Source organism: Euwallacea fornicatus, chromosome 11 (assembly GCF_040115645.1).
Source record: "Euwallacea fornicatus isolate EFF26 chromosome 11, ASM4011564v1, whole genome shotgun sequence".
Lineage (NCBI taxonomy): Eukaryota > Metazoa > Arthropoda > Insecta > Coleoptera > Curculionidae > Euwallacea > Euwallacea fornicatus.
The window spans coordinates 3507442-3534942 of record NC_089551.1 but is presented as its reverse complement, the minus strand read 5'-3'; the positions used below and the strand labels follow the sequence as shown (position 1 = coordinate 3534942).

General features: G+C 38.5%; 2 protein-coding genes across 12 annotated transcripts in view; one reads left to right on the top strand and one right to left on the bottom strand.

Annotated features, from left to right (window-relative positions):
• The window catches only part of LOC136341984 (uncharacterized), a 305269-nt gene that overhangs the window by 51569 nt on the left and 226199 nt on the right, over positions 1 to 27501 (top strand). Inside the window, exon 2 of one of the 4 annotated variants that reach the window (XM_066287416.1) lies at positions 896 to 950. The exons of the other annotated variants lie outside the window; for them this stretch is intronic. The gene's annotated coding sequence lies outside the window, so the exon portion shown is untranslated. The remainder of the gene's footprint in view (positions 1 to 895; positions 951 to 27501) is intronic. 4 annotated transcript variants of the gene reach the window in all.
• Rim (Rab3 interacting molecule) lies at positions 7072 to 26635 on the bottom strand. 8 transcript variants are annotated; one of them, XM_066287368.1, is made up of 22 exons: positions 26286 to 26634; positions 26013 to 26240; positions 23540 to 23744; positions 20965 to 21161; positions 20753 to 20908; positions 20487 to 20692; positions 19051 to 19295; positions 18621 to 18834; positions 17864 to 18037; positions 17575 to 17711; positions 17354 to 17519; positions 16884 to 17302; positions 16524 to 16784; positions 16172 to 16473; positions 15335 to 15570; positions 14905 to 15066; positions 13510 to 13660; positions 12685 to 12896; positions 12493 to 12632; positions 12302 to 12440; positions 10456 to 10498; positions 7072 to 10392 (listed from the first exon to the last, which is right to left on the bottom strand). In XM_066287368.1, exons 2-21 carry the CDS (start codon positions 26120 to 26122, stop codon positions 10482 to 10484), a joined length of 3849 nt encoding a protein of 1282 aa, XP_066143465.1. In that variant the 5' UTR covers positions 26123 to 26240; positions 26286 to 26634; the 3' UTR covers positions 7072 to 10392; positions 10456 to 10481. The 8 variants fall into 8 exon arrangements, with proteins under 8 accessions (XP_066143465.1, XP_066143464.1, XP_066143463.1 ...); XM_066287367.1 differs by having other exon boundaries at positions 26013 to 26227; XM_066287366.1 differs by lacking the exon at positions 13510 to 13660 and adding an exon at positions 14388 to 14538 and having other exon boundaries at positions 26013 to 26635.

Genomic DNA, 27501 nt, shown 5'->3' with positions numbered 1-27501 from the left:
CATTTTCAAGTTATTGGCATTTATACTTTTAAAAGACCCACTCTATATGTGGTTGCGTCTCGAGATCTTGCGGACCCACGTTAATATACATTTTTCTTTGAAAGTTCTCCAGAGATTAGCCCTTAAAATTCGCTGACACAGTTAATTAACACCCTGTCTATTGCAGCAATTTACAAATCTCCGACAGCGGTATCTCATGTTTTTATTAAAGTTCTTGAAGACATATTACATAATTTAAATATTAATCTATCTGTAATTACGGTTGGAGATTGGAACATGAATGTTTTGAATAGTAATTTGCAATCTGTTGGGTGCTTGCAGGGTCTTTCGTGTTACCTCTAAAAAAATAGTTACTTATAGGTAAGAGACGGAAAAGACAAGAGTGCCGATGGAACGTAACACTTCTGAAGAAAGTCTGTAACGAATGGGCAGCACCGCATAAGGTATCGGAGTGCGGTAGAACTGATATTTTTTCATATTGGTTGTATCACTGATGTGTGTCAGCTTGTTTTGCATTTGTGGGTATATGAAAAAATTATACTTATCACTTAAAGAAAAAAAAGGATGCAGAATACCTTAAAATAGGGACATGCTGAATACGGCTGACTCAGGGTTGCTTAAGATTTTTAGATATGTAAATAACAGACTGGTTTGGGATTATCTATCGGTCAGTGAGAGAGCGAAGGTGATATACATAGAAAGTCGGTGTTTTATTTACGATTTGGGTGAATAACAATGAGTAGACGACATTGTATTCTAATTCTATCATTTAAGTTTGGTATAAGTTCATGCATTTTTAATCATTCTAGTGGGTTTTACAGGTTTATGACAATATTTGAATTGTTAACGATACCTATAGCCTTCCTTTCATTCAAAATTTTTCTTTTACTTTCAGAATCACTACGGTGAAATTCTGTCTGAGGTAGATCCGATGACTCCCATCTCGATAGGTAAATATCCTTTACTTAAACTGACTATATCACATATACATAACAAACCATATTTTTATGAGTTTAAACACCTAAAGTTTCACTTTGTACACAACTAAGAACACTTCCAAAAATCTAGAAATTTTAAATATCCGCTATCTCTAAATTTGTACTACGTAACATAGAAAAGAAAACACCCCGTAAAAATGGGTTTATTTAAATAATTTTTGGTATGTATCGTTCTTACGCTAAAACAAATATTTCATTAAAAAAATGAACAAATTTAATTGTTAAAAACAAAAAAAAATAATAATTTGTCAGTTCTCCGCGGTGCCTTATGCATTCCTCTGCACACGTAGACATGGATCTAATGAGGTGATTGATGTCCTCCTCGTGGATTTCATTCCAGGCTAACTGATCCACACGATATAGCGCTGCTAGGGTTTGTAGGGAATGGAATAAATGTTGCATGCGTCTACCTGCAATATCCTATATATGTTCAATCGGTGAGAGGTCTGGAGTGCGAGGTGGCCAATGTAGCAAATTGATTGCATTTTGTTGAAAGAAGTCCATAGTCACTCCAGTCACATGTGGTCGTGTATTGTCTTGCTGGATAACTGGATAACAAGAGTTTCCAGATAAAGCACAAGATGAGGTTTCACGACTTCTTGGATGTATCGTTGGACTGTCATACTGCCTCTACTGCAAAGTAAAGGTGACCTGTTATCATATGCAATAGCACATCAAACCACTACCCCAACAGTCTGATGGACATGCCTTTGTGTTGTAAACTGAAGATCCTGTCTTTCACCCTGTCTTCTTCTTACTCTTACCCGAGCATCATGCATATTCGAACAGAATCTGGATTCGTTACTAGACACGATAATATCCCATTCCAGATTCAAATTCTCTGCACCACTGCAGTTGATTTTGACAATGATTTAAGGTGAAGGGTAACACAAGATTGGATCAGTAGAAAATCAGTCAAAACTTCTTATCCAGCGATAAATGGTCCAAATCTCAATGGGCTTTTTATACTCAGTAAGCAATTGATCGGCCAGCGTTCTCGATTAAAGGAACCTATTTCTTAGGGCCATAATTCGAAGACAGCGATCTTGGCGTTCTGTAGATCTTCAGGATCGTTCAATACCTTTTCTTCTCTCTGTTTGCTCTTATTGGAACCATACCTGACATCATATCGCTATAGTGTTTACACTACGGTTGAATCTAGTAGCGATTTCCCTAATTGACCAAACAGCCTCTCGTAGACCCACCTTTCGACTTTTCCCAAACTCGCTTTGTTTTTCATTTAGGCATATTTGACTAATGTAAAAGTACTTTCTAACTGCACTATACACCAATATATCATATTTTACTACAACTTTTCTAGTAAAAAAAACCTAAAATTCTTGATTCCTGATAACTCGTAGATACTTTGATAAATATGTTTGAAAATTTAATCGTTTTTTGTGTTCCCATAAACAAACAAGAATACCAAAAATTATTTAAACAAAACCTTTTTTACGACGTGTTTTCTTTTCCATGTCCTGCAGTATATGTCTAGGCAAATAAGAAAAAATGGTTAAAAAACTTTCGTAATATTAAATAATATTAAAAGTAAATGTTTTTATTAAATATATTTTTTTAATGTTGAAAGAGGGCGTAAATAGGTTGATTATCTTATAGCGCTAGTTTTTCTGGAATCTAGCTCGGTGCCAAACATAATAGCACATTAATAATGTGGACCTAAAGGGTCGAACGACTAGTTCTTCAACGTTCAGTTAGGGAATACCAGTGGTCAGTTAATAGATAACTGGCAGACGTACTAGGCGATTTTGGAATTTAAGTTAAATTGCAACTAACAGTTTTAATAGGGACAGTAGTAAGGATTTCAGTAAATTTTTTTATAATCTTTCCGTTTTAGACATTTTAATTTTATTATCCGTTGTATTTATACCTCACGAAATACTTAAAAGAACTGTAGTAAAATGCCAGTACCTCCATTACAATGGAATTGAGTACATATGTTCACCAAACGTCGGCAATAGCTCCTCATGCTTAGGCTGATACGCTGGCAACATACCCTATATAAATTTTTAGCAGGACATTGGAAAACTGGTCCTAACTTAGGTGTTTGAAAGTGACACCATTTGCATTATTTTCATATTGAGATCAAAGACGAAAATTAGTGTCCTTCAAGTTCGTACATAGATTATCGTTATTAGCAATCTTGTTTTAATTATGCCTCCTCTTCCTGTTAATTTCGTTCTCTTAATCTTGTTTTCCAGTTTTTTCCGTCTTTTTTTGATTCATCTATCAGCCAAAGTTCTAGCTTTGTCGCATTTTATTTGAATTGCACATGCCACGTCTAATTTGTATATTAACTTGATTGAAGCGGATCGTTTTGCTCTACGTGGCCACGTTCAAAACATTGAATTATTTCTAACTTTCATGCAAATATACACCCTTTTCAACCTACATATTATACTACATTCAACGTCATTCAGCCCTTTCGAATGACGTCGTTATTGCCACCTCTGGCTTTCTTCTCCTCATGTGGGCGTATTTACGCATTAAGGAAATAAATTTCACTCAGATTTGCCCACGTTCGGTGGAGTTCCTGCGTGGGTTTTCCCCCTTTTTGAGTAAATTTCCAGACGTGCATACGTCTATTACTGGCTATTATTGACGCAGAGAATAACCTTCCAATGTGACCTTGCCGTAGATAGTAGTTTCGGTCAATTGCAAATCGCAGTGCCAGAAGAGAATGTGTAATGAGAAAAGTCCTTTTATGGCCGGTAATATTAATAATAGATTACTGCGTTGGAATCCGGCGAAAGTCTGTAATTTGCCATTATTTCAACCACAAATCGTGCCGGATTAGCCGGACGGAACAGGTTTTGAACTCATAATTTCTATTTGGTACGAAGGTCGAAGGTGCTCAGTGTGATTTGTTTGATTGATCAAGGTCCGAATCGGTAAAATGTCTTAGTGCATAATCCGGATGACAATTTCCTGAAAGCTATCAGGAAATTCAATAGTAATGAATACTGCCTGGATGGCGCTCGCACTTACCAAACCCCGTCCGCGGTAAGTGTCACGTCGCGGATTTTACATGTGGCAAATTGATAAAATTCCATGCGAATTGCTCTCGTAGAGGTGGCGAAGAAAAATTTCCTGACCTAAGCCAAGCCATATAAATATGAGCCAAGAATCCAAACTGAAACCTATAATTACCTTGGCCTTGAGGTGTTTTTTTCCAATTTGAAATAGCCGAGCTGTAACCCGGATTCACGTCATCAACTCCCTGGCATAGATCCGATTTAAACTAAAAGGGGGGGAGGGACAATCGATAATCTAGGTCACCAGGCTCACAATGGGGGAGAATGGAGCGGTCACGCGGGAGAAGGTAATTTTTTTTGCTGGCTTAATTTTCCACTTGGGTTGATTGTGTGGTTGTTTGGATCGTCTAGACAGCCACTCGGTTTTTTTTAGGGTAATTTCTCTATATTGTATTGGTACCACCCACTGCGAATGCAAAACTGCCAAGGCCAATGCCGAAATTGCCGATGGTGCATAAATTAATGCTAGCCGAGGACTGCAAGGGACCTTAACATTTTTCAAATTATTTATTTGGCACTCCACGTAATCGTCAAGGTGTCCCCGCTGCATGACTTCCGTGTCCATTCAAATGAGATAATTGAAGAAGCCGGTTTTTTGCTGTTTCGTGTTACGTAACCTTGTGCACCGAACGGTCTACTGATATTACTGTCAGCGCTTCCCAAACTTTCTAGAACGAAAAATCGACAGTCCCCTTCAGTTGTTTGTTCAGTTGTTTGGCCTAATTAGCACGAGGGCGGTAAAGGTGTTTCTAGCTATAGTCGAAATTTAATCAATTAAGCTGGAAATTCGGAAAAATCTACGACAAACATGTTAACAGTCGCAGATCTAAGGCGGATTGCAAAAAGTAGTAAAACATTGTTGCTACGTCCTTCTCCAAGTTTTCGCAATCAGTGATGACGTTCGTTTTGTCCTCTTACGTGCCTTTCCCCGTAAAATAATTTATAGCTTACTTTGCTAGCACATATAGCGTTATCGCAGTGGTACCGAACCAGCTGCTGCAATTAAATGTTTAAATTACAAAACGCATGTTAAAAATTATGAAATTCATGCAGTAGCGCTAATTCGCCACTAAGACCGAAGTCTGTGCGATAGCGATTTGTTGGCAAATCGGTAAGCTAATAAACCTTGCCATGGTCGGGTAATTTCAGATCGAATGTTGAATAATAGAAATCCAGCAATCATTTTTTGGAGGCGACCTAGCCTGGTGGTGCAAGGCTTGATCAGTTATTATATTGTTAATATTAAAAGCTGCATGAAAATTTATATTAAATAATGAATCAGTTAATTTGAAAAAAGTCAATCCTGAAATTACTATTTGCAGACATAAAAATAATACAGTGCTGAGAATAGCTTTTGTCTGTACATGCTTCGTTAGCATTTTTGGCTTTTAAATACAGTTGGGGACAAAAGTATGGAATAGTTTTCGAAACAACATTTTCTTGGTGACCATTTTTGTTTTCGTCTTCAAAGTTTTTTGATAAGGTAAAGGTATGTTCCCAAATTCCCACACGATGTTTGGCTTAGGAATATCGTTTTTAAAAACCATACTTTGTTGTGCAAAAGCATGGAATACAATGTAGTATTGTTATTTATGGGGGCATTATCAGTTATTCAGTCCGATTGTGTGGTGCATCTTATACGAAATATGCCAAAGAAAAAGTATTTTTCGGAAGATTTTCGAAATTCAATAGTCCAAAGGTCACGTGATGATTACAACCAAAAAGATATTGCAAAGACGTTAAAAATTAGCCAAAGAGCTGCCTCCAAAATTTTAAGAAAATTTGGCACTTATGGGGATGTAAAAGATGGTCGAAAACCTGGAAGTTCAAGAAGAACGAATGCCGCTACCAATTGACGGATTAAAAAAAAATCTTCTGCAGATTTAGACAAGTTCTCCAAAATTATGAAGTAAGAAATCACTAACAATAGTGACATCAATATAAGCAATCGCACTGTACGTTGTCGGTTGTGCGCAGTGGAATTGGTAGGCAAAATTGCAATGAAGAAGTCTTTAATTGCTACGAAGAACATTAGGGCCAGAATTAAATTTGTCCAGGCACATTTGTTTTGCTCACCTCTAAAGTGGAGAAATGTTCTTTCCAGTGATGAAACTAAAGTTACTATTTTTGATTCTGATGGGATAAGTTATATTCGTCGACCTGTGGGGACTAAATTTGACCCCAACCCTCAGAAACCAATAGTGAAACATGGTGGTGGCAGCTTAATGATATGGGGATGTTTTCCTTGATCCAGCGTTGGACCATTGGTGAAAATTGAGACAGTTAAAAATCGGTTTCAATATAAAACCATCCTTAAGAACCATCTGCTACCATTTGCTAATGAAGACTTACCTGTACTTTGGCGTTTCCAGCAGGATAACAACCCTAAACATTCTTCCCGATTAGTAATATATTGGCCGAGTGATAATAACATCCCCGTGTTAGAGTGGTCGTCTCAGTCACCGGATCTTAATCCAATTGAGTATCTTTGAGAACACTTAAAACGACAAATTCGAGACAGGTATGTACCCAATTGGGGTGATTTGTGGAAAGTCCTTCAGGAAGAATGGGTAAAGATTCTTATTTCTATTTGTGAAAATTTTATCGATTCTATGCACCGTCGATGTCAGGCTGATATCGACTCGAAAGGATATGCCACAAAATCTGAGTTTATTTAAAATTTTGTATTGATTGTAATGAGTTTTACGAGGTTCTATTCTTTTGTCCATCATAATTTATTCTTTTTATTTTTTTTTATTTGTAGAAATGGACTTAATTGATTTTATTCATAATATTGTCAAATATATACTTGGGTTTTTGCATAATATTTTAATTATAATATATATAATATATAATTTTTTAATAATATTAACTATTTTGATATAAAACTATGATAGATTTGAAATATCCCATACTTTTGTCTACAACTGTACGTATTCGAATATTGCGTCAAATGATCGACGATATTATTGACTATATTTACGCTAAAAGTTGTTCAGTTATGGTAAAAAAAAATCCAATTCGAGTTTTTCGATAGATCATTTATTTATTGTCTTGCCCGTTCGGGGGCTGAATAATGGGATACATCAGTCGATAGTAAACGAATAATAGAGACGGACATTTAGTGGACTTTTAATAATAATAATAATTTTAATATGCACTCCAATGATATGCACCATTTTTGACCATATTTATACTTGCTCAACATGACCTAACAATAGCTGAGCAAATGGAATTACACGTATGTTGAAACAACAATTCAATTTTGAATGGTCGCACTTGACTTCCCAACAGTTAAGGGCTCGACAGCCCTCATTTATGTCACGCTTTATTAATTCATGACATTGCATTTCCAATACACCTTGCACCCCTCTAACTGTTCTTACAATGGGAGAATGGGAACGTTACTATCGGTCGGTTTGGTAATAAAATTAAATTTTTGCAATGGGGGCGCCACTGGAACTGCGAACCTGCAAAATTCCAAATAGTATATTGTACAAGTAGTGCCGAAAATTTCATACGAGGTGAGATAGTTTTTTAACTCGAGAAAGAAGTGAATGGCTCAATGTTTTACAAGTATTATAACCAATTTTCGTACATGTTTCACACTATACTTTTCCTATGACTGCGGAAAATGTGAAAGTTTTTTTCTAGTGAAGTTAAGAATTTTGTAAATATATTCAAATCTTCATGAGAGAGATTTAGAGTCGGTCCTGATTCTTCATCTCACGTTCCATTTAATTTGAAAATCTAGCCTAGCACGCCTCTGGGTAATAAAAAATATGGTATTAAATATTAAATACAGCAGCGGACTGTTACATTGGATATTTATGACAAGTTTTATTACGACAGTTCGCTTCAACTTTTTTTCAAATTCAAATTTCTGTTAGAGCTGTATCTATGAAATTTCATAGTTCAACATATCATCCGCAGTGCGTCCCTGATTTAGATAGAATTTGGTCGCCTCATAATATTGATAAAACAATTTCTAAATCACTCTATGATTTTGCATAAAATTTTGTTCGTTTCGAAATTTGGGCCAGTGCTCCTCTGGCTCGTACAGAATGTGACCTTAAATTGCAAAGGCAGTAGTAGAGCTATAAGTTGTGGGTTTATGATAAATTCTCAACTATTGTATGTAGGCAATATAATTTGTTTCAAAATTTCATTCGATATGACGGTGGTTTGTATGAAATTTGAAATTAAACACAGTAGCGGTACACCAAAATATCAATACGAGGAAAAGTTAATAGCACAGTTTGTCTCTAAGAGAGTTGTCAAAATCACACGCTTGATTTTTATTTAGTTTCACCGGTTTCGAAATCTGATAAAAAAATAGAGCTACTACAGCTATGGTTCTTTTGGAAATTTGGTGCTACACTTCAAGGATAGTAGCGAAACCGCAATATTGATTCAGTTAGTGTCGACCTTCCTCTCTAAAGATTGCTACAATATTATGAAAATTAAATTGTTGTTCATTCTGCATAGTTCAGTGGTCGCGAATTCGAACCTAATACGCCTGTGGTTTATTGGAAATCTGATCTAGCATTTGAAGAGTCGAACAAAAACATTTAATTTAAAAGAAAAATAAGATTATTAGAAGCTTCAGAAACCTACTTAACTACTAAACTAACCACAGGATTATAACAGGTGGGGGAATTCTCCATAACCGCTCCACCCCACCATTTCAGTGACTTATAATGAGATGTCGCTCAAGAATAATTGATCAAGAGTTTATTTTTTCTATGTATGTTTGATCAAATGGATTAATGTTTTTTAGATTGTTAGTTGTTAGGTATAATTGTTTTGTTAGGTAGTAGTTTTAAAGCTAGACCTTCATGTAAGTCCAAGCTCCAAAAAAATGCTTTTTCTCGTACTATGTACTGATGAGTCTGAAAAGTTGGGAAGTCAACGCAAACACCACTCTTTTAACGATTCTTCCATTTGCGCTATTATTAAATTTTGTCGAACCTTCTGAAACCGACAATCATTATTATCACTGCACAGAAAAATGAATGTTTTCCTGTTTGTACCTTAAACGAATACCGCAAATCAAAAACATTCATTCACCTATACAAGAATTTGCCTGTTACAAACAAACAAGAGAAATGTAGTCCTGTTCTGTTGAAACGTGTCAAAAATGTTTTTTTTTTCAATATTTTGGATCAAAGCCGACTTTGAAGCTTCTATTGCTAAATTTTCGCGAAAATGAATGTTTTTCTTTCCTAATTTATTTTATCAATATAATACTAAGCGGCAAACTTAACCCAAACACTATACAACAGTTTGTCAAGGGTGTACAACGTCGGTCATGTGACCTCAACAAACCGTGTGTTCGATATGAGGCAACAATAAAATGTCTACGACACACTCAAGGTAAAAACAACTAGAAATACAAAAATGCGCTCTGATATACAAGGTTTTTTAGTAATAATAATTTAATATTAATATAACAGTTTTTTGTTGGATACCTATATCTCAGGGTTTCTAGTTTAGTTTGATAAAAAAGTTCGCATTAACATCGATGTTTCTGTACAAGTTCATTTGATGATTTTTTTTTGGTTCTTTGGGTTTTTATTTTTTTAGTCCATCTTTAAAAACATATTTTTTAAGCCCGGCTTTGAGTGATTTTCCTGAGTTCTTAAAAATGGACTTTACATTAGAACTCAAAACACAAAAATCCAACGTTCGTTCCAAAAGCTATAGGGATTTACAAACAGCCAAACATAACATCGTTTTTATTTCTATAAGTGTTACATAATACGATCAACACTGGGGGCCACCCGTACGCCCCCTAACTTGTCCTTTCGGAAAAGTAAAAAAGCATTTATTTGTTTGTAATCAATTCCAATAAAGCACACAAAGAGATAGAGGGAGAGACGCGGCCGTCGCGGCCTTTGTGTCACTCGCTACCAATCGCCCTGTATATTATTATACATACTTCGATATGATGGTTTTCGGTGAGGCTATAAATGTATGTGTGCGCAGTATCTACATTAATTTCACCCTTTTAAATTTCTTTACACTATGCTAAATCTAAGAAAGCTTTTCCTTCTCGTTTTTATTTATCATAATAATATATTTATATCTCTTTTGCTTTAACACAAGTTCACATGATTTGGCAACTCCAGACATTCCTCGTCGCACCCCCCTGCCCCTTGGAACGTCTGTCTCTTCTGGATATAGTCCTGTGTATATCTTATGTGGGGCGGTTGCGCGAGAAACATTCGGGGCACTGAATTGTTAAAAAGGTCCTTTTTTAATAATATCTAAACGTCTTTTAATTCTCACTACGGTACGTTCACAATGGCCAACCGAGCAGGGACAAAGTTCTCAACTTTCTGTAAAAAGAGCAAAATAATTTGAGTGTATTGGTGTGGCTGCAAGTTGCGTTTCTCGCTTACCTATTCAATGAGGCATACTCTCGCCTTTAGTCCGGCCTTATCTCTAAAAATAAAAAACATTGTTAAAATGAGGAAAAGGGAGCATTCCTTGTTTCACCATCCACAAGCCCACAAAGGAAAACAAAGTGAAAAATTTGTGTCTGTGTTGAGTTTTCGAATCATACAACAAGTATTTTGTGGTTTTAGGAAGTGTTATCGTATAAAACTAAGGGGAATTGTGTGTTTGCAAGCCTGAAATATATGCAACGTAACCGCAATGAAATTGGAATCTATGGAGAATTAAGGGAATAATGATATACAATATATAATTTTAGTTATGACAAGAACAGTTTATGTTATTTTCCATTCAACAGAATGGTAATTGAAGAAAAGAAATATGTAAATGATGTTTCTCTCGGCTTTAAATCGTCCAATAAAACGAACTATACAAGACGTTTCCCAAATACTAAATAAAAAAAAAAGCGTTTAAAGTCGATATGACAATAATTGTCACTTATCTGGACAACCGTTCACTTTAGAGTATTTTACTAATATTAACTTTTTTGTGCAGAATTGACAGTTCTTTAATATTCTTGAACCCTTTTACCGATAAATCTAAATTTAAAAAAGTTTTGGATGAAAATATGTAATTATACACGTATAACTAGCGCCCTCTATTATGTATAAAATTTTAACCACGCCCATCAAATTTATCGAATAACGAAACAAAGATACATCAATTTTCATTTCAATAGTCCCAGTAGTTTTGAAATAAACTAAAAAAAAGAAAAAAAAAGTACAATTTTAATACCCTGTATCTCAGAAATGACGGGTCTTAAGACAATCTTTTATTAAGTAAACTATATTTATTTTTCGATAATCTGTTACCTCCATCGATTTGTCACCGTAATTCTGAAATACCCTGTATATGGCGCAACTTCAAGGAGATGTTCTTTGCGTTAAAATAAAAATAGAGTTCCTATACAGGCAGAACTAATGTATGTGTGGTATAAACGTAAAGCCTTCTTGCACATCTTTCAGACTATTCCCGCCGATTCGCAATGGTATCCTCTTGGGTTGGAACAAGCTTATTAGCTTTCTCAAAAGCGACTAAACTCTACTGTTAAGTTGCAGAGGAAGCATTAACATTTTATGTGGTCTCATCTTATTTCAAGGACCGTTAAGGTGTTATCTATCATCGTAATCATAATCGTTAAATTATGATTGAAGCTGCATCGAGTCCGAGTTACATGCTGTTTAAATCTTTATCATTTTAAAATAAAAGTCTTATTGAGACGTAATTTAAGTTCCTTCGATGGTCTTGTGTGAAAGAGCCAGAACATACCATTATCTTTTAGACCATTGCAAAACGAGGTTGCAGAAATAATTTGCACTTATTGGATATTAAGGAACGAGAAGCGATAACTTCTATCACAACCTTGATCGGTCCATTAACAAGATTTGATATTCAACGTAAACTGTCAATGTCTTCTCATTAATTTAATATAAAAAATGATTACTTTTAAGAAAGTTAATGTGTTTCGCCGAAAATAAAAAAGAAACCTCTTTTTTCGGATTAACTTGAAGGTTTTGTCAAACAGTTGAAAATACGTAAAATCAGCCAGTTAAATTTAAGTATCAGTTCCTTCCAAACTACTTACACCCGCATGTGTGTATTTTTTCGGCTAAGCAAAGCATGATGTGTGTGCACCTACTTTTTGCGCATACATGCCTGATGATATCAGTAAGTTGAAACGTGTGTCGCCCTATTGTCCAACATTCTCTTTCCATTTTACCAGTAACTTTTCCTACATATATTTTCATCCGCAAAAAATATGTCCGTTATGGAAATTGAAGTTTAACTTACTAACCAGTGACGTAGTACCAAACAGCTTGTACCACCCAAAAACCATGTCGTTCAGGTTCAAATTGTCGAGCATAATCTGTGCCACGCCCATGAATACTTTCTTGCCCTCGATCCGGCCATAGTCGCCCCATACTGTTACCTAATCAGATCGTTAAATTCATTATTTCTCGCGGGTAGTATCATTTCCTTACCTGTAAGATGCAGCCTCTATAATCTTCCTTGAAGGTGAGTTGATTCTGGTAGAGCGGGTCGAGGGTGCGACGTGCCTGCTGCGTTTTCGCTTTGGCATAACATTTCTTTCCGCACACTAGGTAGACCTTAACATAGGGAGCTAAAAAAGGTCATTAATAACTAGCAAGTTGATGATAAGTGACATGACATACCAGGCAATACTTTAGAACCAGGTCTTGCTTGCAGTCCCCTGGCTCGGATGATTTCGACTTCCAGAACGCCTCTTTGATGGCTTAACGATAACTGAATGTCCCCCAAGGATGGGGCACCCAACACTTGCCGACCCACCAATTGCCCCGGCCCCAGCCCCTCAATGAATTCTGACAGCTGACCTTCTCCGGCTAACCTCATAGATGGCGACCACCTAACCAACAGTTTCAGGGTCAGTAATGTCGTCATACGCGGTCATTCAAAAATCTGGACATGCTTCCAAACTTCTGAAGTGGCCCGCGGGAATGTGTGGACCGCGTTTCAGAGCCGATTTTGGAAATGAAATGCGGTTTTTAGGACAAAGACTGTTTCTCAGAAATGTAGAGCAAACACAGGAATGTACATAGAGAGAGAGATAGATAGAGAAAACCGGGCCAAAATCTAGGGCTACTTGAGTGAGTAATTGAGTAGTGGGTGTAAAAAATATACTGTAATTTTCGTGTCCAGGTGCTCACATACGGTGCCTCAATTCATGCACATAACTAAAAAATGTGAATTGGAAAACTTAGTATTAACATGCTGGGTAAATTAGATCGTAGGTACATACCAGCACCGGCCGAAAGATGAAGAAAAAGGCGAGCAAGCTTCAGTCACACGATCCTGTATACAGGGTCTTCCAAGATTCATTTAACAACAACAAGCATTTTTATCTGGACGACCCTGTCCTTACATGAAAGAAACAGGACTCGTCGCCGTCAGGCAAAAACAAAAATCCCACAATGCAACACTGTGAACCATCAGCCATCACACACACAAACGCAACTTACGAAGATCCCTCTGAGCTGGAAATTGAGTTTAAACTTGAGGCCCTTTGGCTGCTCTCTGAAGACCTTGATGGAATTACAGGGACCACTTCCTGGGACCTCAGGATGCTTGGTGGCGTCGTGGTAGAGGTTCGCTTTCTACTTTGTCCGGTGTCTGCGCAGTGCCAGAAATCAGTCATATTCATCACACGTCACACGGATCGGATGTGTGTGACCATATTTTTTTTCTAAATAGTTTCTAGTTTATTTCAGGTTGGGGGTCTCATGTAAGTATAATAGATTTTGCCCAACAATTGTCGGAGGCGATAACTTACTACTTAGGAGTCACCCCATCATTTGAAATAACTGAGTCTACAAAAAAGCTGCGAAATCATCACTGATAACTATAATTAATTAGCATTATTTTGCGTTCCTAACGCGTCAGCTCAACACTAAGCGGCAGTGCTATAGAAACTACTAAGATCGCTATTCAAGGGGACAGGCAAAAGAAAATCTAAAAGTGCGTTTACAAATGTAAACAACCACTACGAAAAGGACGAAAGTTTACCAACGCGGGCTCTCTATATAGCACTAATCATCAGCATTTAGATATAGCTATTCTACGTTTCCCTTCCCTGTATGTGAGAGTATGAGTGTCTTGTCAAACTATCGTATAAGAAATTCTATATGAAACACGGGTTTGAACTCGAATCACTAACACTTAAGTTATTCTCTCTATGTACCTAAACACGTGTTTGCTCAGGGATGAGGAAAATGAGGAGGGGTTAGACGAGGTTAGTGCTGAAAATCTACTTTTTGGGCTGAATCTGGCTAAAGAGACATATTTTAAGCTAATTTGAGCCAACCCAAAAAGTTGATATCTCGAAAATAGCTTTAAGCACCTGTCGCCATCGGCAGAGCCTTCTCCGTCACTAGAAGCAGAGGAACCCTGTTTGGAAAGTCTTGTCACATCTCCTGGAAGTACCTCCTCGGACCGATGGACCGTGAAAGAGGTTTTCCCTCTTCGTCCAAACCCCATTCGCCTTTTGCGACCTGTGCAGGTCACGGGATTTCTTTTTTAAATAGTAAGTTGGAACTATGGGTGGTTAGGGAAGAGCACACGCGCTATTTGACCCAATTTAATAATCGAGGTGTAAACAACATTAAACATTTAAACTGCATGCATCGTCATTCGTATTTTTTTTTTTAGGAATGGAATTGTCTTCTCTACCCTCCAGCTCTATTGGGCGAGGATATAGAAGCATCTACTATACATGATTAGTGACTAAATAAACTATGTTGCAGAGTTTGAGTAAATAGAGGAAAAACATTAAAGGGATATGTTATCTTCACATCTACAACAGACATACTTTGCCGCGGTTTACACAGAGAGTATACACAGAAATCTGGATCTCTTACCGGTGGCTGAGAGCTGACTGGTAGAGTTGCTCTTTTTATTTAAACCTGAAAACTGATTTTCTCTAAGTCTGTCGCGTTCTCGATCCCGAGTTTCTTTCCTATCTCGTTGGGGTACTTCAAGACCGTGAAGCGAAGTCACAGCGGTATCACTTAAACTGCCATCTATCATAGAGAAACATGGATGATAGAAAGTCTCGGATTAACTGAATGACTTTTCGAAATATTGAGATTAAACAAATATTACTTTCTTCTCTATCGAAATTAAAATAAATTCAAGACTAAAATCGGAGAGTTAATCGAACTTGAACCTATGATGTAATGTATTGGTGTTGCTCTAGTAATTACTAGTAATTATGAGGGCTGACGTAAATTAGCACAACAGTGTATTCCCAACTTTATTGCTTTATAAGGCATCGAAATAAATACCCACCGGCTTTGTCCTCGGACGGAGCCTCTGTATTCGATAAACTCCTAGTGAACTGCCCCCTCTTGACCGTCCCTTCCCTCCTGTGATGGTAATGGTGATGATGATGGTGGTGCGGCTCCAAATCTTCCTGATAGCTGTGCTGATGGTCCGACAGTGAGTCCATCCTGTCACTGCCTCTGTCGCTGGCCGAAGAGTTCCTCAGAGTGCGGTACCCCCCAGAATATGAAGTGTATTCGGTGCTAGGGAGAGACAAGCCACTAATTAAGGGTTGACTAGCGTCATCTACTGGGTTATTAGTGTCTGATTCGAAGCTGTTTAGGGAGCAGCGTTTAAATAGAGATTTGGCCACCCGTAAACTTTTGGTGCTGGTACGAAAGACTGGCAATGACCCCGAATCTGTACTATCTAAGCTACGCTGTTTTTCTGGCTCCGAAGAGCACCTTTGAAAGACATTTTCCATGAAGTTTTGTCTTGGTGTAGTCTGGGGCCCGATTAATTTAGGCTCCGAGGTTGAAGCAATTTTCATTGTCACGGGCAATATTGCTATTTCATCTTTGTCGCCGTCGGAATTCCTGTCCGTTACAAGACACTTAGAAGAAGAGAGATCGATAATGTTTTTGATGAAATCCGCAGGGTTGGGCAATAAGCGTTTAGGTTTTTTAAGAGGAACGAAATGGTGGTAGATGTTTTGAGGACTGAATTTTACTGCCTTAGCAGCAACGAGCGATTTACTTAGGTTTTTTTCTGGGGTGCTGTTTCGAGATGACCTGCTGCAGAGCAAGATAAAACAATAAACTCTGCAGTATCATATAATTATGCAGAAAAAATTGAATGACTCACCCAGAAGATCTATTACCCCTGGGCCTTTCACTCTGCGTTGAAAACGAACTGCTCGTCACTGACACCACAGATTCCATGTCACTATCAAAGTCTCCTAGTCCCAATGGGTCTCTATCTCTATCAGGCGACAAAGGCCTCCTGTGACAGGTCGACCTTACGTGACTAGTTGTTAGATCGCTGTCGCTCAAGCCACTGTAGCGTCTCTCCCAGCTAGAACCCGAACTTTTATAGGCATGATGCGTGTATCGGACTCGTCTACTGTTTGCTGTTCTGTCCTCCAGCAAGTCTTGAGATACTCTTTCCTATAAACGAATATTGATCAAGAGCTGTATAAAAAATTGCGGAAACTCACCTGTAGGGCCCTGGCTAGAGCTTGAGGTACTTGTGGCAGTTGCCTTTTCTTCGGGGACCCGGTAGGGGTGGCTGTGGCCGATCTGGACTTGAAACGCACCCCCGTCATTGCAATCACGGTAGCATCACAGTCGGGTGGTGACAGAGACCGATAGTCAACAGGCATTCGTCTCGGTGATTTTGACCGTGATCGTGACGAGTGATGAATGGTTTGAGTGTCGCCAGGGGCAGCTGAATGAGACCGATGCCCCGACATACCCTCCTAAATTGAGAGTATTTTACTCATTCTCTCAGTAAGTTTTAATCGAAGTTTCTAAATATTGGCGAAAAACTTTTGAACTTCGACCCAAAAAAAACTCACCTTCCTATATCGATAAGGAATCATCGGATCTTGGTCCCTTCTCGATCTCCTCTCGTTCTCCCTTGGAGGACTCGATGAGCTCCCCACACTACTAACGCTTGCTCCATCGGCCCCTCTCCTCTCTCTACTACCTTCAATTTCACACTCTGAAGGAGTGTCGCTGTCTGAGAATCGGCTACCGGTACTCGGTGGTGATAGATGCTCGCTGGGGGTAAGAGCGACCTCTTCGTGAGGCCCTAGTTGCCTCCACGTCGCTTGTTCGTCCATGGGCCACAGTTCCACGATTGTTTCCCCCAAAAAGTCGTTCGCTCCATATCGCACGTAGTCCCAAACGGTAATTTCTAGTGCTCTAGTTCTCAGGTCCGCCCTTCGGAGGCCTGAGTAGACGAAGGTTTGGTTCCACATTGGTTCAGTAGTGCCTATAAGCTCGCAAAATTGCAGTTCGTTTTGTACGATAGTGGCGGCCTTACCACCTAGGGTCCTTGTTCTCCTTTTACTTTTTTCGGATCGATCGGGCAGTAGAAAAAGTTTGCAATAAGGGTTTCGGGGTTGTTGCTCTGCCCTCGGTCTAAGCCCCGTGGCGCACACAATTGTCACCAAAAGTTGCAGCGTTGTGGCATCAAAACCTAGGCGAATCTATTTTCCAAGTTTTATTACATAAAAACTGGAACATTTTTTCGATAAAAGTTACCTGTATTCTACCTCCCACACTGCTGGGTGCCTGAGAGGGTGGTTGTCCCTCGTGTCGGTCCGGACTTCCCGGTGAGGTGACTAACACATGCGGTCTCTCGTATAATTCCGAATCGGGCCAGGAAACATTGGGCTGGCCTAAAGGTAAAATAATTAATCATTTGCGAAAGATTCGAACGAGGTTTTAGCGAAGACTTTATTAGTTGTTGCTCCCATATTATGACTATACACAGACATCTATGTAAATTGCAAGACTGATATAAGAAAGTGTGCCACTACGGAGTGCGTACCTCTTTGGGCAGCAAATTGTCTCCACGATGCTTTTGCCACCCTTCGATTGCCCATTGGTCGGCTCACTATCAGTTCCACATTGGCTTCTTGTTTGCTTTCGGCTATAATGTCCGCTACTTCTTGGTAGGATTTCCCTTGGAGCACTCTGCCGTTCCATTCTATTACTTCGTCACCTGAGAACAAGGAAAATGTTGCGAATTTCACTAGAGAAATTGTGGGGAAAAGAATGATTATGAAATTAACCAATAAAGTGGATCGTCGGACAAGGGGGTGGAATGTGCCCAAGTTGGTAATAATGCCTTAGGCTGAGTAGTTTGCAACTGATTTTACTCTTTAATTTTTTTACGTCTTTGTTTGCGTTACGTATCCGTAGTTTACGTTGCGCGGGCCTGTATTTTTTCCATCGTGTAATCGCAGTTTACGCTCTGCGTGTTCGTGCTTGAAAGCCCAGTGACATTTATGTTATTTTTAACTTGAATTCGTGTTCATTTTGCATCTGGCCCTGTGTTTTCTTCTTTCAAGATGTCCAATCAAACAAACACGTCTTCTAAAATTCACGAGTCGAAAGTGGCTTTAAGAAACTACGTATATCATTGTCAAGACACTCTCTTAGGCTTTTAATGAAACATCGGTAAATTTAAGTTGCGAGATACTAAAGCCCAAAGTATATTAATTTCTTATCAAATTCTGTATTAGGAAGAGGGAAATGTAAGAAATCTAATGGAAGATAAATGTGATCTGTCAAATTGCACTCACCTGGCCTGAGTTGTCCCTCGACATCCGCAATGCTGCCCCGCTTCACTTTTTCAATCACCGCCCCTCTGCATCCGTTTTCCAATATTTTGCCACCAATCACTTTCAAGCCAAGAATGGCGGCACTGGATCCAGCCGCCTCTACGCCAGTTCTTCTCAGTATCATGTGACCGAGCATCCTTGTCCCATCCGTCGACACTTGCCATTGATGAGGGTGCTAGGGAAATGAATCGAATAAGGGAAAAAGGGCCACTGTGACTTTATTAGACAGACAAACGTTGGCTGAGCGAAGCGACGTGCGTGCGCATAAATGAGAGGACGAAATAAAGGACATGCAAACGAATTTATGCGAGGCTATGATGCAAAACAAGGAAGGACTTCTCCTATAGGCGTGATCTACGTAGAGGGCGGGCACGTCCTACGGATTAAGCACCTTGGGAAAGTCTCCTCGCGTGGAGTCCTCGCTCGAGGTAAAAGTGGAAGACGTGTCGATCCCTGAGTCTCGGTGAGAGTCCTGGGAACCCTGAGAGCCCTGCCGGGCCTCTTGGTGGTCGAAACGGACCGTTTTCTTCCGACGCTCGGTGAAACCCCGATTATCGGCCGTGACGTCTTGCAAGGGTCGGTGTGGAGGGGCCATTATGTAGTGGCTCAACGGTGGCCACTCTTCGGTTTCGGCGCCTAGAAGGCAGGCGTAGGATAGTCTAACTAGCCTATGCTGCAGGCGATTTTTTTTGTGGAGGAATTGCCAGATTTGGATCTCTTTTTTTTCAAAATGTCATATCTCATGTTTCACACGGTTATTCAAAAGTTTGGAAACGATGTAAAATTTCAAAAAGTGTTACGTACCAATTTAAGGAGTTTAGTATAAATAGGATACCTAACTGTGCCCCATTCTAGTGTCCAGACTTTTCAATAATCGTGTATACGAACACCCTGAAAGGTCAGAGTTATTGACACAATATGCGAAGGAAGTAACTCTTTTCATAAAAGCCACAGACGAGGACAATCATGTGAGTGATAAAAAAAACTTCCTTGGAAGTGATGCGAATCATTTTTCGACGATTGCGTTGCGCCTACCACTCGTTCGATTTTCATAGCAAGCACGTGTGTTAGAAATCCCTAACACACGCGTGTGTTAGCATTTGTTTTCGCGACTACTACCTTCGTTTTTATGGTCACTTTCGAGGGGGTCGTGAGAAAATAAAGTCTCTGTGTTGAAGATTAACCGATGCGAGTTCAAGATATATACATGGCTGTCAATATAAATAACTTCGAAACAAATTCTGGCAACCCTTTTTTTCCAAACCGACTGGAACCTAATTGTCACGGTGATAACAGAGCTGTAAATAGAGATCAATATGTCGTACAAAAATAGCCCAAACCGAAATGCATCAGACAGACAAAGAGAAAGAGAAAAAATGTGCGGAAGCTGCGTGAAACACCGCAAAAGATCATCGGCATCGTCGCATGCAGACCAGCGGCGTATCTCTGCCTGATACGCCACTGATGCAACAAGATAAAAAAAACGAGACAACATCCACAGAGCCGAAAAACGACCCTCACCGCTAAAAATTTTTTGATTTTTTCGTCGAGCAGCGCCTGTTGCGTTAGAGTTTCTGATAGCTTATCCCCGTCGGAGCTCTCCTGAAGACTCCCTAAAATCGCCGAAATTTACAAATAAATGGTTAACGCGTTCCAAGCAGCAGCTGCTATGGGAAAACTTCTTTAATATTATTTGTCCCAAGAAATTTATTAAATCACTATAGCTATATAAACTAGAAATAACCACAGATAAAACATATCACTTATAGAAATGGGAGCAACAACTTCGTTTTTCGATCAAGTGAATTTATCGACGATAAGACGTACCTTTTTCGCTGTCGCTCCCGTACTCTGGAGTGCTCTTCAAATCTTCTTCCGAGCTGGAATAGGAGTGCATTTGCTGTTGCGGAGGTACCACTGTGGTTGGTTGATGTTTCGGCTGCCGTTTATGCTTCTTGGGGACACCTCCACTTTGACCCTGCAATCGTTCTTGTCTAATATCCGGTTGATTAGCTGGATCTTGTTCCGGATACCTGACGGTGATTCAAATAATGAACTCTCGTGCTAACTGAAAAAGTTAGATAAATACTCACATTCTAGGCATCAGATGTGGATGGGCTCGCATCAGAGTTTCCAATTCTCCTTGATAAAACATTGGGTCTTCATCATTGAATTGTTGCTTGTAGCGTTCGCATGATGGGGCTCGCGTTTGTTCCTCTGAATATTGCCTTCGCAACACGCTTCCGGATCTAAGTTATTATAGTGATAATATTTGTGATTTTAAGGTTTTCGAGTCTACACAGACCTTTGGAGGGGTTGGTTCTCTTTCTCGGCTGCAGAGTGAGCCCGTTCCAGTTTGGGACGTTTGTCAGACTGCATCAAATTGCTCATCATGGCGTTTTCGGCATCTGAGATCACAGATTGTATACCACCTTGAATCCATTGTCCGGTACGACCGAGGAGTTCTTGTTTCTTGCGACAGAGGATGCACACCCATACGGACTAAAGCAAATAATTATTGGTTTGGAATAGTATTTTTATCGAGAAAGGGAGTCGTCTAGATCAAGAATTTTTTTTAATTTTCCTTAAATTTACAATAAAATAGTAGAAAAAACCATTCGAAACTCGTTTATACAGTGCATCTATTCAGCAGGGTCTCTCACTAATGCGTGAGAGTACGATATCTCAGTAAATACGGGTTTTAAATGGAAATCTTTGTAGCGAAGTTTTTGGTCATTAAGAGTTGCGTATTTTAAAATTATTTTCAAATAAACAGAGTGTATCATGACAGTGTGATAGTGCCAAATTATGTTTTTTTAAATGGAGTCCCCCAAATTTCTTTGCTATTTTCGGATTTATCTTTAAATTTCAAGGTCACTTCATCTAAAAGTTTTACATAAAAAAATTGCCGTTTCTGAGTTATTCGGGAAAATTTGAAAATTTTGATAGATGTAAGGGCTCACGGAAATCGGTACTATACATTAACTGTTCTGAATTTCGGAATTTGGCCTATGGTGCTCTAACAGGATCAAATAATCTACGTTTCGACGTGTTACGATTAAAAAAAACTTTTACATAACTACATAACCCCCGAAATAGGCCTTCGAAGTTGCATGACTTCAAACTTCAATAACTTACTTTTGTCAAATATATAGTGCCCCAATTTCTTCGACGGCATTGTTTCTCGAATCCGAAAATCTACATCGTTTTGATTTCTAAACGTTTCCAAAATGGCATCAATGCCGTCACCATAAGCGCACGTTACGCTAAGCCCGGTGAAGTCCAGTGTCATTTAGTGATTCTTTTGGCATTTTGACAATTTGAAAATTTATTGTGAATATCTTACTCTCGTAGTTTTATGTATTTTTGGATTTTGAACCCGATATTTTCGAAAAAATTGGAACATTTCATTTCAAATAAACAAATTATTGAGTTTTGAAGTCGTGCAACTTCGTAAGTTTGTTTCGGGTGTTATGGAAATTGTTTTAAAATTAAAACACGTCAAAGCGTAATTTATTAGGTCCGCTTGAAGTACCATAAGACCTATTTCGAAATTCAAAGCGGTTAGGGTACAGCACCAATTTCCGCAAAACCTTGGAGGTACCAATATTTTTTAATTTTCTCGAATAACTTGAAACGGTAAATTTTTTACATAAGACCTTTCAGATAAATTGACCTTAAAATTTGTAGATAAATCCGAAAATAGCAAAGAAAGTTGGAAGGTCTATTTAAAAAATATATATAATTTAGTTTTATCACACTTTTATGATGGATTCCGTACATTTGAAAATAATTTTGAAATACCCCCTTCTTAATGACCAGAAAGTTGGATATGAAACATTTCGTTCTTAAAATAATATTTACTCAGATATTGCGTATTGAAGCACTAATGAGCAACCCTGTATAACTTGCAAACTTTCAAACGAAAGACCACCTTTTGGCATTACTTAAATTTTGAACGCTTACAACGTGAAATTTAGTCGAACAACTTTTTATTATTTATTTAAAAATTACCTGAAATTAATAAACACAATGAGTTCTATAAAGAATGATTTATGTGATAGGTCAGGTCACAGACCGGTAACGGTACGGTCATTAAAACTAGGTTTGATTTTTATCATTCTATAAATTTCCATCATATTCCATCAAATTTCATCTGCTACCAACAGCATAGACAACAATGATCATCAGCAACTAGGCATGAAAGCGGTCATGCCGTTCGAACAACATAATAATATTCAGAACTACTTGAGTAAATTATGCATTTGCATAAACAACAACCATCCAATATTTATCAAAGAAGCCACGAGTTCAGGACATGGGGGGATGACGTCTTTCCACAACACCATTTTATGAATGACACGGTAATAGTCAACAGACGTAAATCAGCATAGAAACACGATATCATCGTATAGCTGCATTGGAATAGAGATAGTGAAGGTTAACTCTGTTTACGTCATGTCTATCCACGAAAAAAGTTTTTTAATGAAGTATTCGTTAAAAGACTCTAATTTGTTTGGAAATAAGGACGTTTCTCTGATTACGTCACGGAAGCCCCACGCATAGGGACGCTTCAAATGGCCCTCCTACGCAGTCCTGGATAGCGTGGAACTTGTTCGTGTGAACGTCAGTGATTTGCTTTAATTGTCAAAGGACCGCAATTCTGTGGTTTGTGGATGCTAGAAGGGCTAAAATGCCCCAATTCAGTACTTTACCTTTTCCTTAACAGACTTTGAAGAATTTCTTTGTGGTTTTTCATAGACGTTTTTCAAGGTTTTTTGAGTTTTTGTCTGATTTTAGAAATTGCCTAGATTCGTTTTTAATTTGTCTCCGGATTTCTTAGGTATTTTGAACCATAAAGAAATTTTGGCAATTTTTACCTTTCCGGATCGCAGGGTGACTTTACCCCCGCACCTGGCACAGCACCGAATCGTACAGTAGTTGCAAATGTGGCCTATACCGTCCGCAAATTTGGTCTTCAGACAGATGTGGCAGGTTGCTTCCAGTTCCACTCCAGCCTTCTTTTGTTGCTCGTTTCTGGCACGTATTTGTTGTTCAAGTGATTGCACCTCATCTGCCTTTCTCCTGAAAAGAAAACGATTGTTCTTTCCACGAAGTGTTTTTTTGTTCATTTCATTATAACCGAGATATCTACCAGGCTTACCAATTACCAAGCTCTTATTCGTTGGTCAAAAACGACAATTTGCCCTTTCATTATTGAACCCACGCACAACGTTTTGGCGCCATACATTGCGGAGAAAGGACCAATCTTGGCAAGGATTTTGGTCTGGTTTCAAACAAATATCTCTAAAGATACGTATTATCATGTGCATGATTTGTGGCCTGACACTGGAGTTTTGCCAGTTTGATTCATAAACTGTGGCAGGCAGTGGAAAGTAATGAGAAATATGTTAAATGATTCAATCCATTCAGGATCACAAAAGGAAGGAAAATAATGATGTGTTGTTATAATTTTTGTCTTCGTTATACAGGATGGTCCCTACGCAGCGGGTCCACAGTTAAAGGTGTTCGATATACATAGAGCAAAAGTCTCCCGCATTTTTTAAAAGTTGATTCAACTGATTTTTGAGATATTTGTGTTAAATTTTAAGCGATGCGGTTGAAATTAGTAGACATATCAAGCTTTTGTTAGAATTTACAACTTCAGTTTTTTTAGGCGATTAGCGTTCCTACAAATTTTTTCGTAGTACGGCACTATTGGTTTCTTTTTGACCATTTTATAGCCCTATTCAATGTAGTAATTTTTACGTATTTTGGTACTTTCTTGTATCTTTCATTATTTGTTCGTTCGCACCCCATATATCTTTGTAAATAAATCTAAGAAAATGGAGGACGATTCAAGTGCTAAGTTGAACAAGGAATTCGATTTTTATTTAAACAAAAATCGTTAGTGTCACACCTCAAAAGAATTAGTAAATCCATTTAGTGGAGTAAACCTAAGGGAATATTTTTATGTCAAAATTTGAAGAAAGTACTTTGAAAACTGTCGGAGTAAATAAAGGGGATTGTAATATCCCATGTACCAAAAATTGTTAATTTTCGAGAACCATAAGACAATTTGAGACTTCTAGAATTCGATGAATAACAAATTTGCTGAACCTAAACTAACGTTCAATAACATCTTATGTTGTTACTGTTTTGTGCTTATTGAAGGAGCATCGAATGCCCTTTTTATATTATTCGATTTTCGAATAAGCTATTGTGCCACTTTGGAAATACATCAAATTCGATGTACAATTTGGAGAAAAATTGGCGTATTAAAATAATTTTTTAATTTCTTCGAATTTCTAATATGCCATTTATCATAAAAATTGCAACACCTCGAAATAATGCGCGTATTTTAATGAAACTTTGTAAATATACTGACAAAACCATGCAAAATAAAAGATGTAATTTGCGAGCGTACCGAAGTGCACAAAGTCTTTAAAATTCGAATAATGTGTATAACCATCTTGTGAATTTACACTCTCAGAAGCTCGTCTGAGCATGCTTCTAAGCAAATGGTCAATTTTTTCTTGAAGTAGTGTATCCCACGCAACTTGAATTGCATTTCGTAACTCTGCTAAAGTACGTCATGGATTCTCTGGTGCGGTAACTCTTCTTCTTGTCATGCCTCATACGTATTCTATAGGGGAGAGGTCAGGGGAGCGTGGAGGCCAAGAAAACACATTAACAATGCGACGTTATAGATAAGCCATAGTTATACGGGCAATATGTGTCCGTGCATTGTCTTGCTGGAAAAGCACGTTTCCAATACATTGAATGTATGATGTAGCTATTGGTTGTAACACTTCCTGTATGTAACTCACGCCGTTATATGTAAAATCTAATCAATTGTACTACTACTACAACTGAATGCGTATTTAGGTTGAATGTGATGCATTATTTTTAGGTGTTGCAAATTTTTATGATAAGTAACATACAATGAATGAATAATCTAAAGAGGCTTAAAGAAAAACTCTATTTGATTACCACAAGATAAAGGAGAAACGAAAACACGCAAGAAATGTGACTGATTTCGCACATGATATGAGGGAAGCGAGAGATAGTGAAAGTTGCTAAGAACGTGGTGGTCTGTCATACATTTCAATTTTAGCATAGATCAAATTTACTCTAATTTTATTAATGAAAATTGCATTTGACGCATCGTATACTGCTCCAATATGCAGATTTAAACTATAATGCAATTTTCTAAATATACTAGCCATGAAGATAGCATTGCACAACTATTCCATAGGCCTTTAATTTACTTTTAACCAAACAATTATCTTCCCTTTATTTTTTTATCGTAAATCGGTGCGGGTGATACCGCTTTAAATTATGGTGACTCACCTCATGACTTCCTGTTCCCTCTCCTCCTCCTCCTTCTGCCGAACCATGACCGACTCGATGATGGCCCGCTCTTCGGGAGTCAAATGGGACAAATCCGGCCCTTCCTCCATGCTAGCCCCCCACGGGCATCACCCCGGTTTTCCAGCCTCTATCCCTCCATTCGGCACCCGTCACTTTTCATTTCCAACATCTCACAGCCAACAACAGTCACTGCCCTGTTCAATAATACTAATTCGACTTCCAGTGACATGTTCCATTGTGAATTGATAAAACCTTTTTTTAATGGGATTCCTTGTAAAATCGACTTCGTGAAGAGTACCAATTTGGTGTATATGCCAGATTAGCGAGGTCTTGTGGAACACCCCTGGTCAGACCGCCGAAAAACTGCACCACAGCATGCGGAATTGCTCTCCAGACTCGATCCCCGGGAATCGCTCGATCGTTTCTACCGGCACCACGTTTGCGAAGATCACTTCCGGATGTTGTTTTTTCGAATTTCGATAGCCTATGTCCGACGATCTACGGCCAAATATCACAGTTGCAATTACCCATTCATAGACTTTTAATAAATAATGGGATGAGTGGAGACACGGCCAATGGCAGCGATGAGCTCGGTGACGTCACGCGATAGCGATATTGATCTGGAACGAAGAGCAGGCGCTCCCGAATCGCCCCTATGATGGCCAACGGGAATATATAGGGCTCTGCAAATAAGGTGAACGCTATACGTTATTGCAATTTAGTATGGGTAAATAAAAAAAAAATCCATACTTCCTTTAACATCAGGGAAAACCCCTGGGCTAAGGCTTAAATGAACCAATAATGACCTTTCCTTCAATCCATCATAATAATGCCTTATTCCTAGCTCAGTAACTGAGAGTGCAGAGATTCTACCGACACTCTCTAATCTTCCATTATTCCTATCCTTTACCTATTCGCAACCACAAGAGAAATAGAAAACGTTCAGTGTCGGTTCAAATCGTAGGTTGTATAATAATATCAAGATGCGCCGTCACCGTAGCTGTCCAGGAGTCATCAAGTAGATCTACTAAAATTCAAAGAAAACTGCGTTCGGACAACTCGAATTATTAGTTCCTGGATATTTTCCAGGTCACATACGCCCTAATATTTAATAAAAACGTGCTGCCAAATCGGATATGCCGACAAAGGGAATTATTCATGGGCACTGGACACTTTGAACGATCACACGCAGATTTTTTCCGGGAAAGGCGTGGGATATATTTAGAAGAAAACAACCTGTAAAACGTTTGAAGTGTAAATATATACGGATTAGTGGTGGTTTTTACCAAAATAGATTGAGAAAAGTTAAAATTTATTATTTGCCGTTTTTCATCCGTTTGAAACGTTACATATACAGGGTGGCTCCTTTAGAGCTGTTGTTATACATCAAATTGGGTTCACTATAACTATCTTGGTAACTGCAAGGTATACAGAAAGTATGTTAAATGGAACGAAAGTTGTCATTTTT

What these genes read in the sequence shown, in the direction of transcription:
- Rim (XM_066287366.1), bottom strand. Translation starts at nt 26,122, where the DNA reads ATGGAGGAAGGGCCGGATTTGTCCCATTTGACTCCCGAAGAGCGGGCC. An exon ending in GAGAACCAACCCCTCCAAAG is followed by an intron (nt 20,909 to 20,964) that starts GTCTGTGTAGAC and finishes ATAATAACTTAG; the next exon opens with ATCCGGAAGCGTGTTGCGAA. An exon ending in TCCGTCCGAGGACAAAGCCG is followed by an intron (nt 15,067 to 15,334) that starts GTGGGTATTTAT and finishes TCTCTATGATAG; the next exon opens with ATGGCAGTTTAAGTGATACC.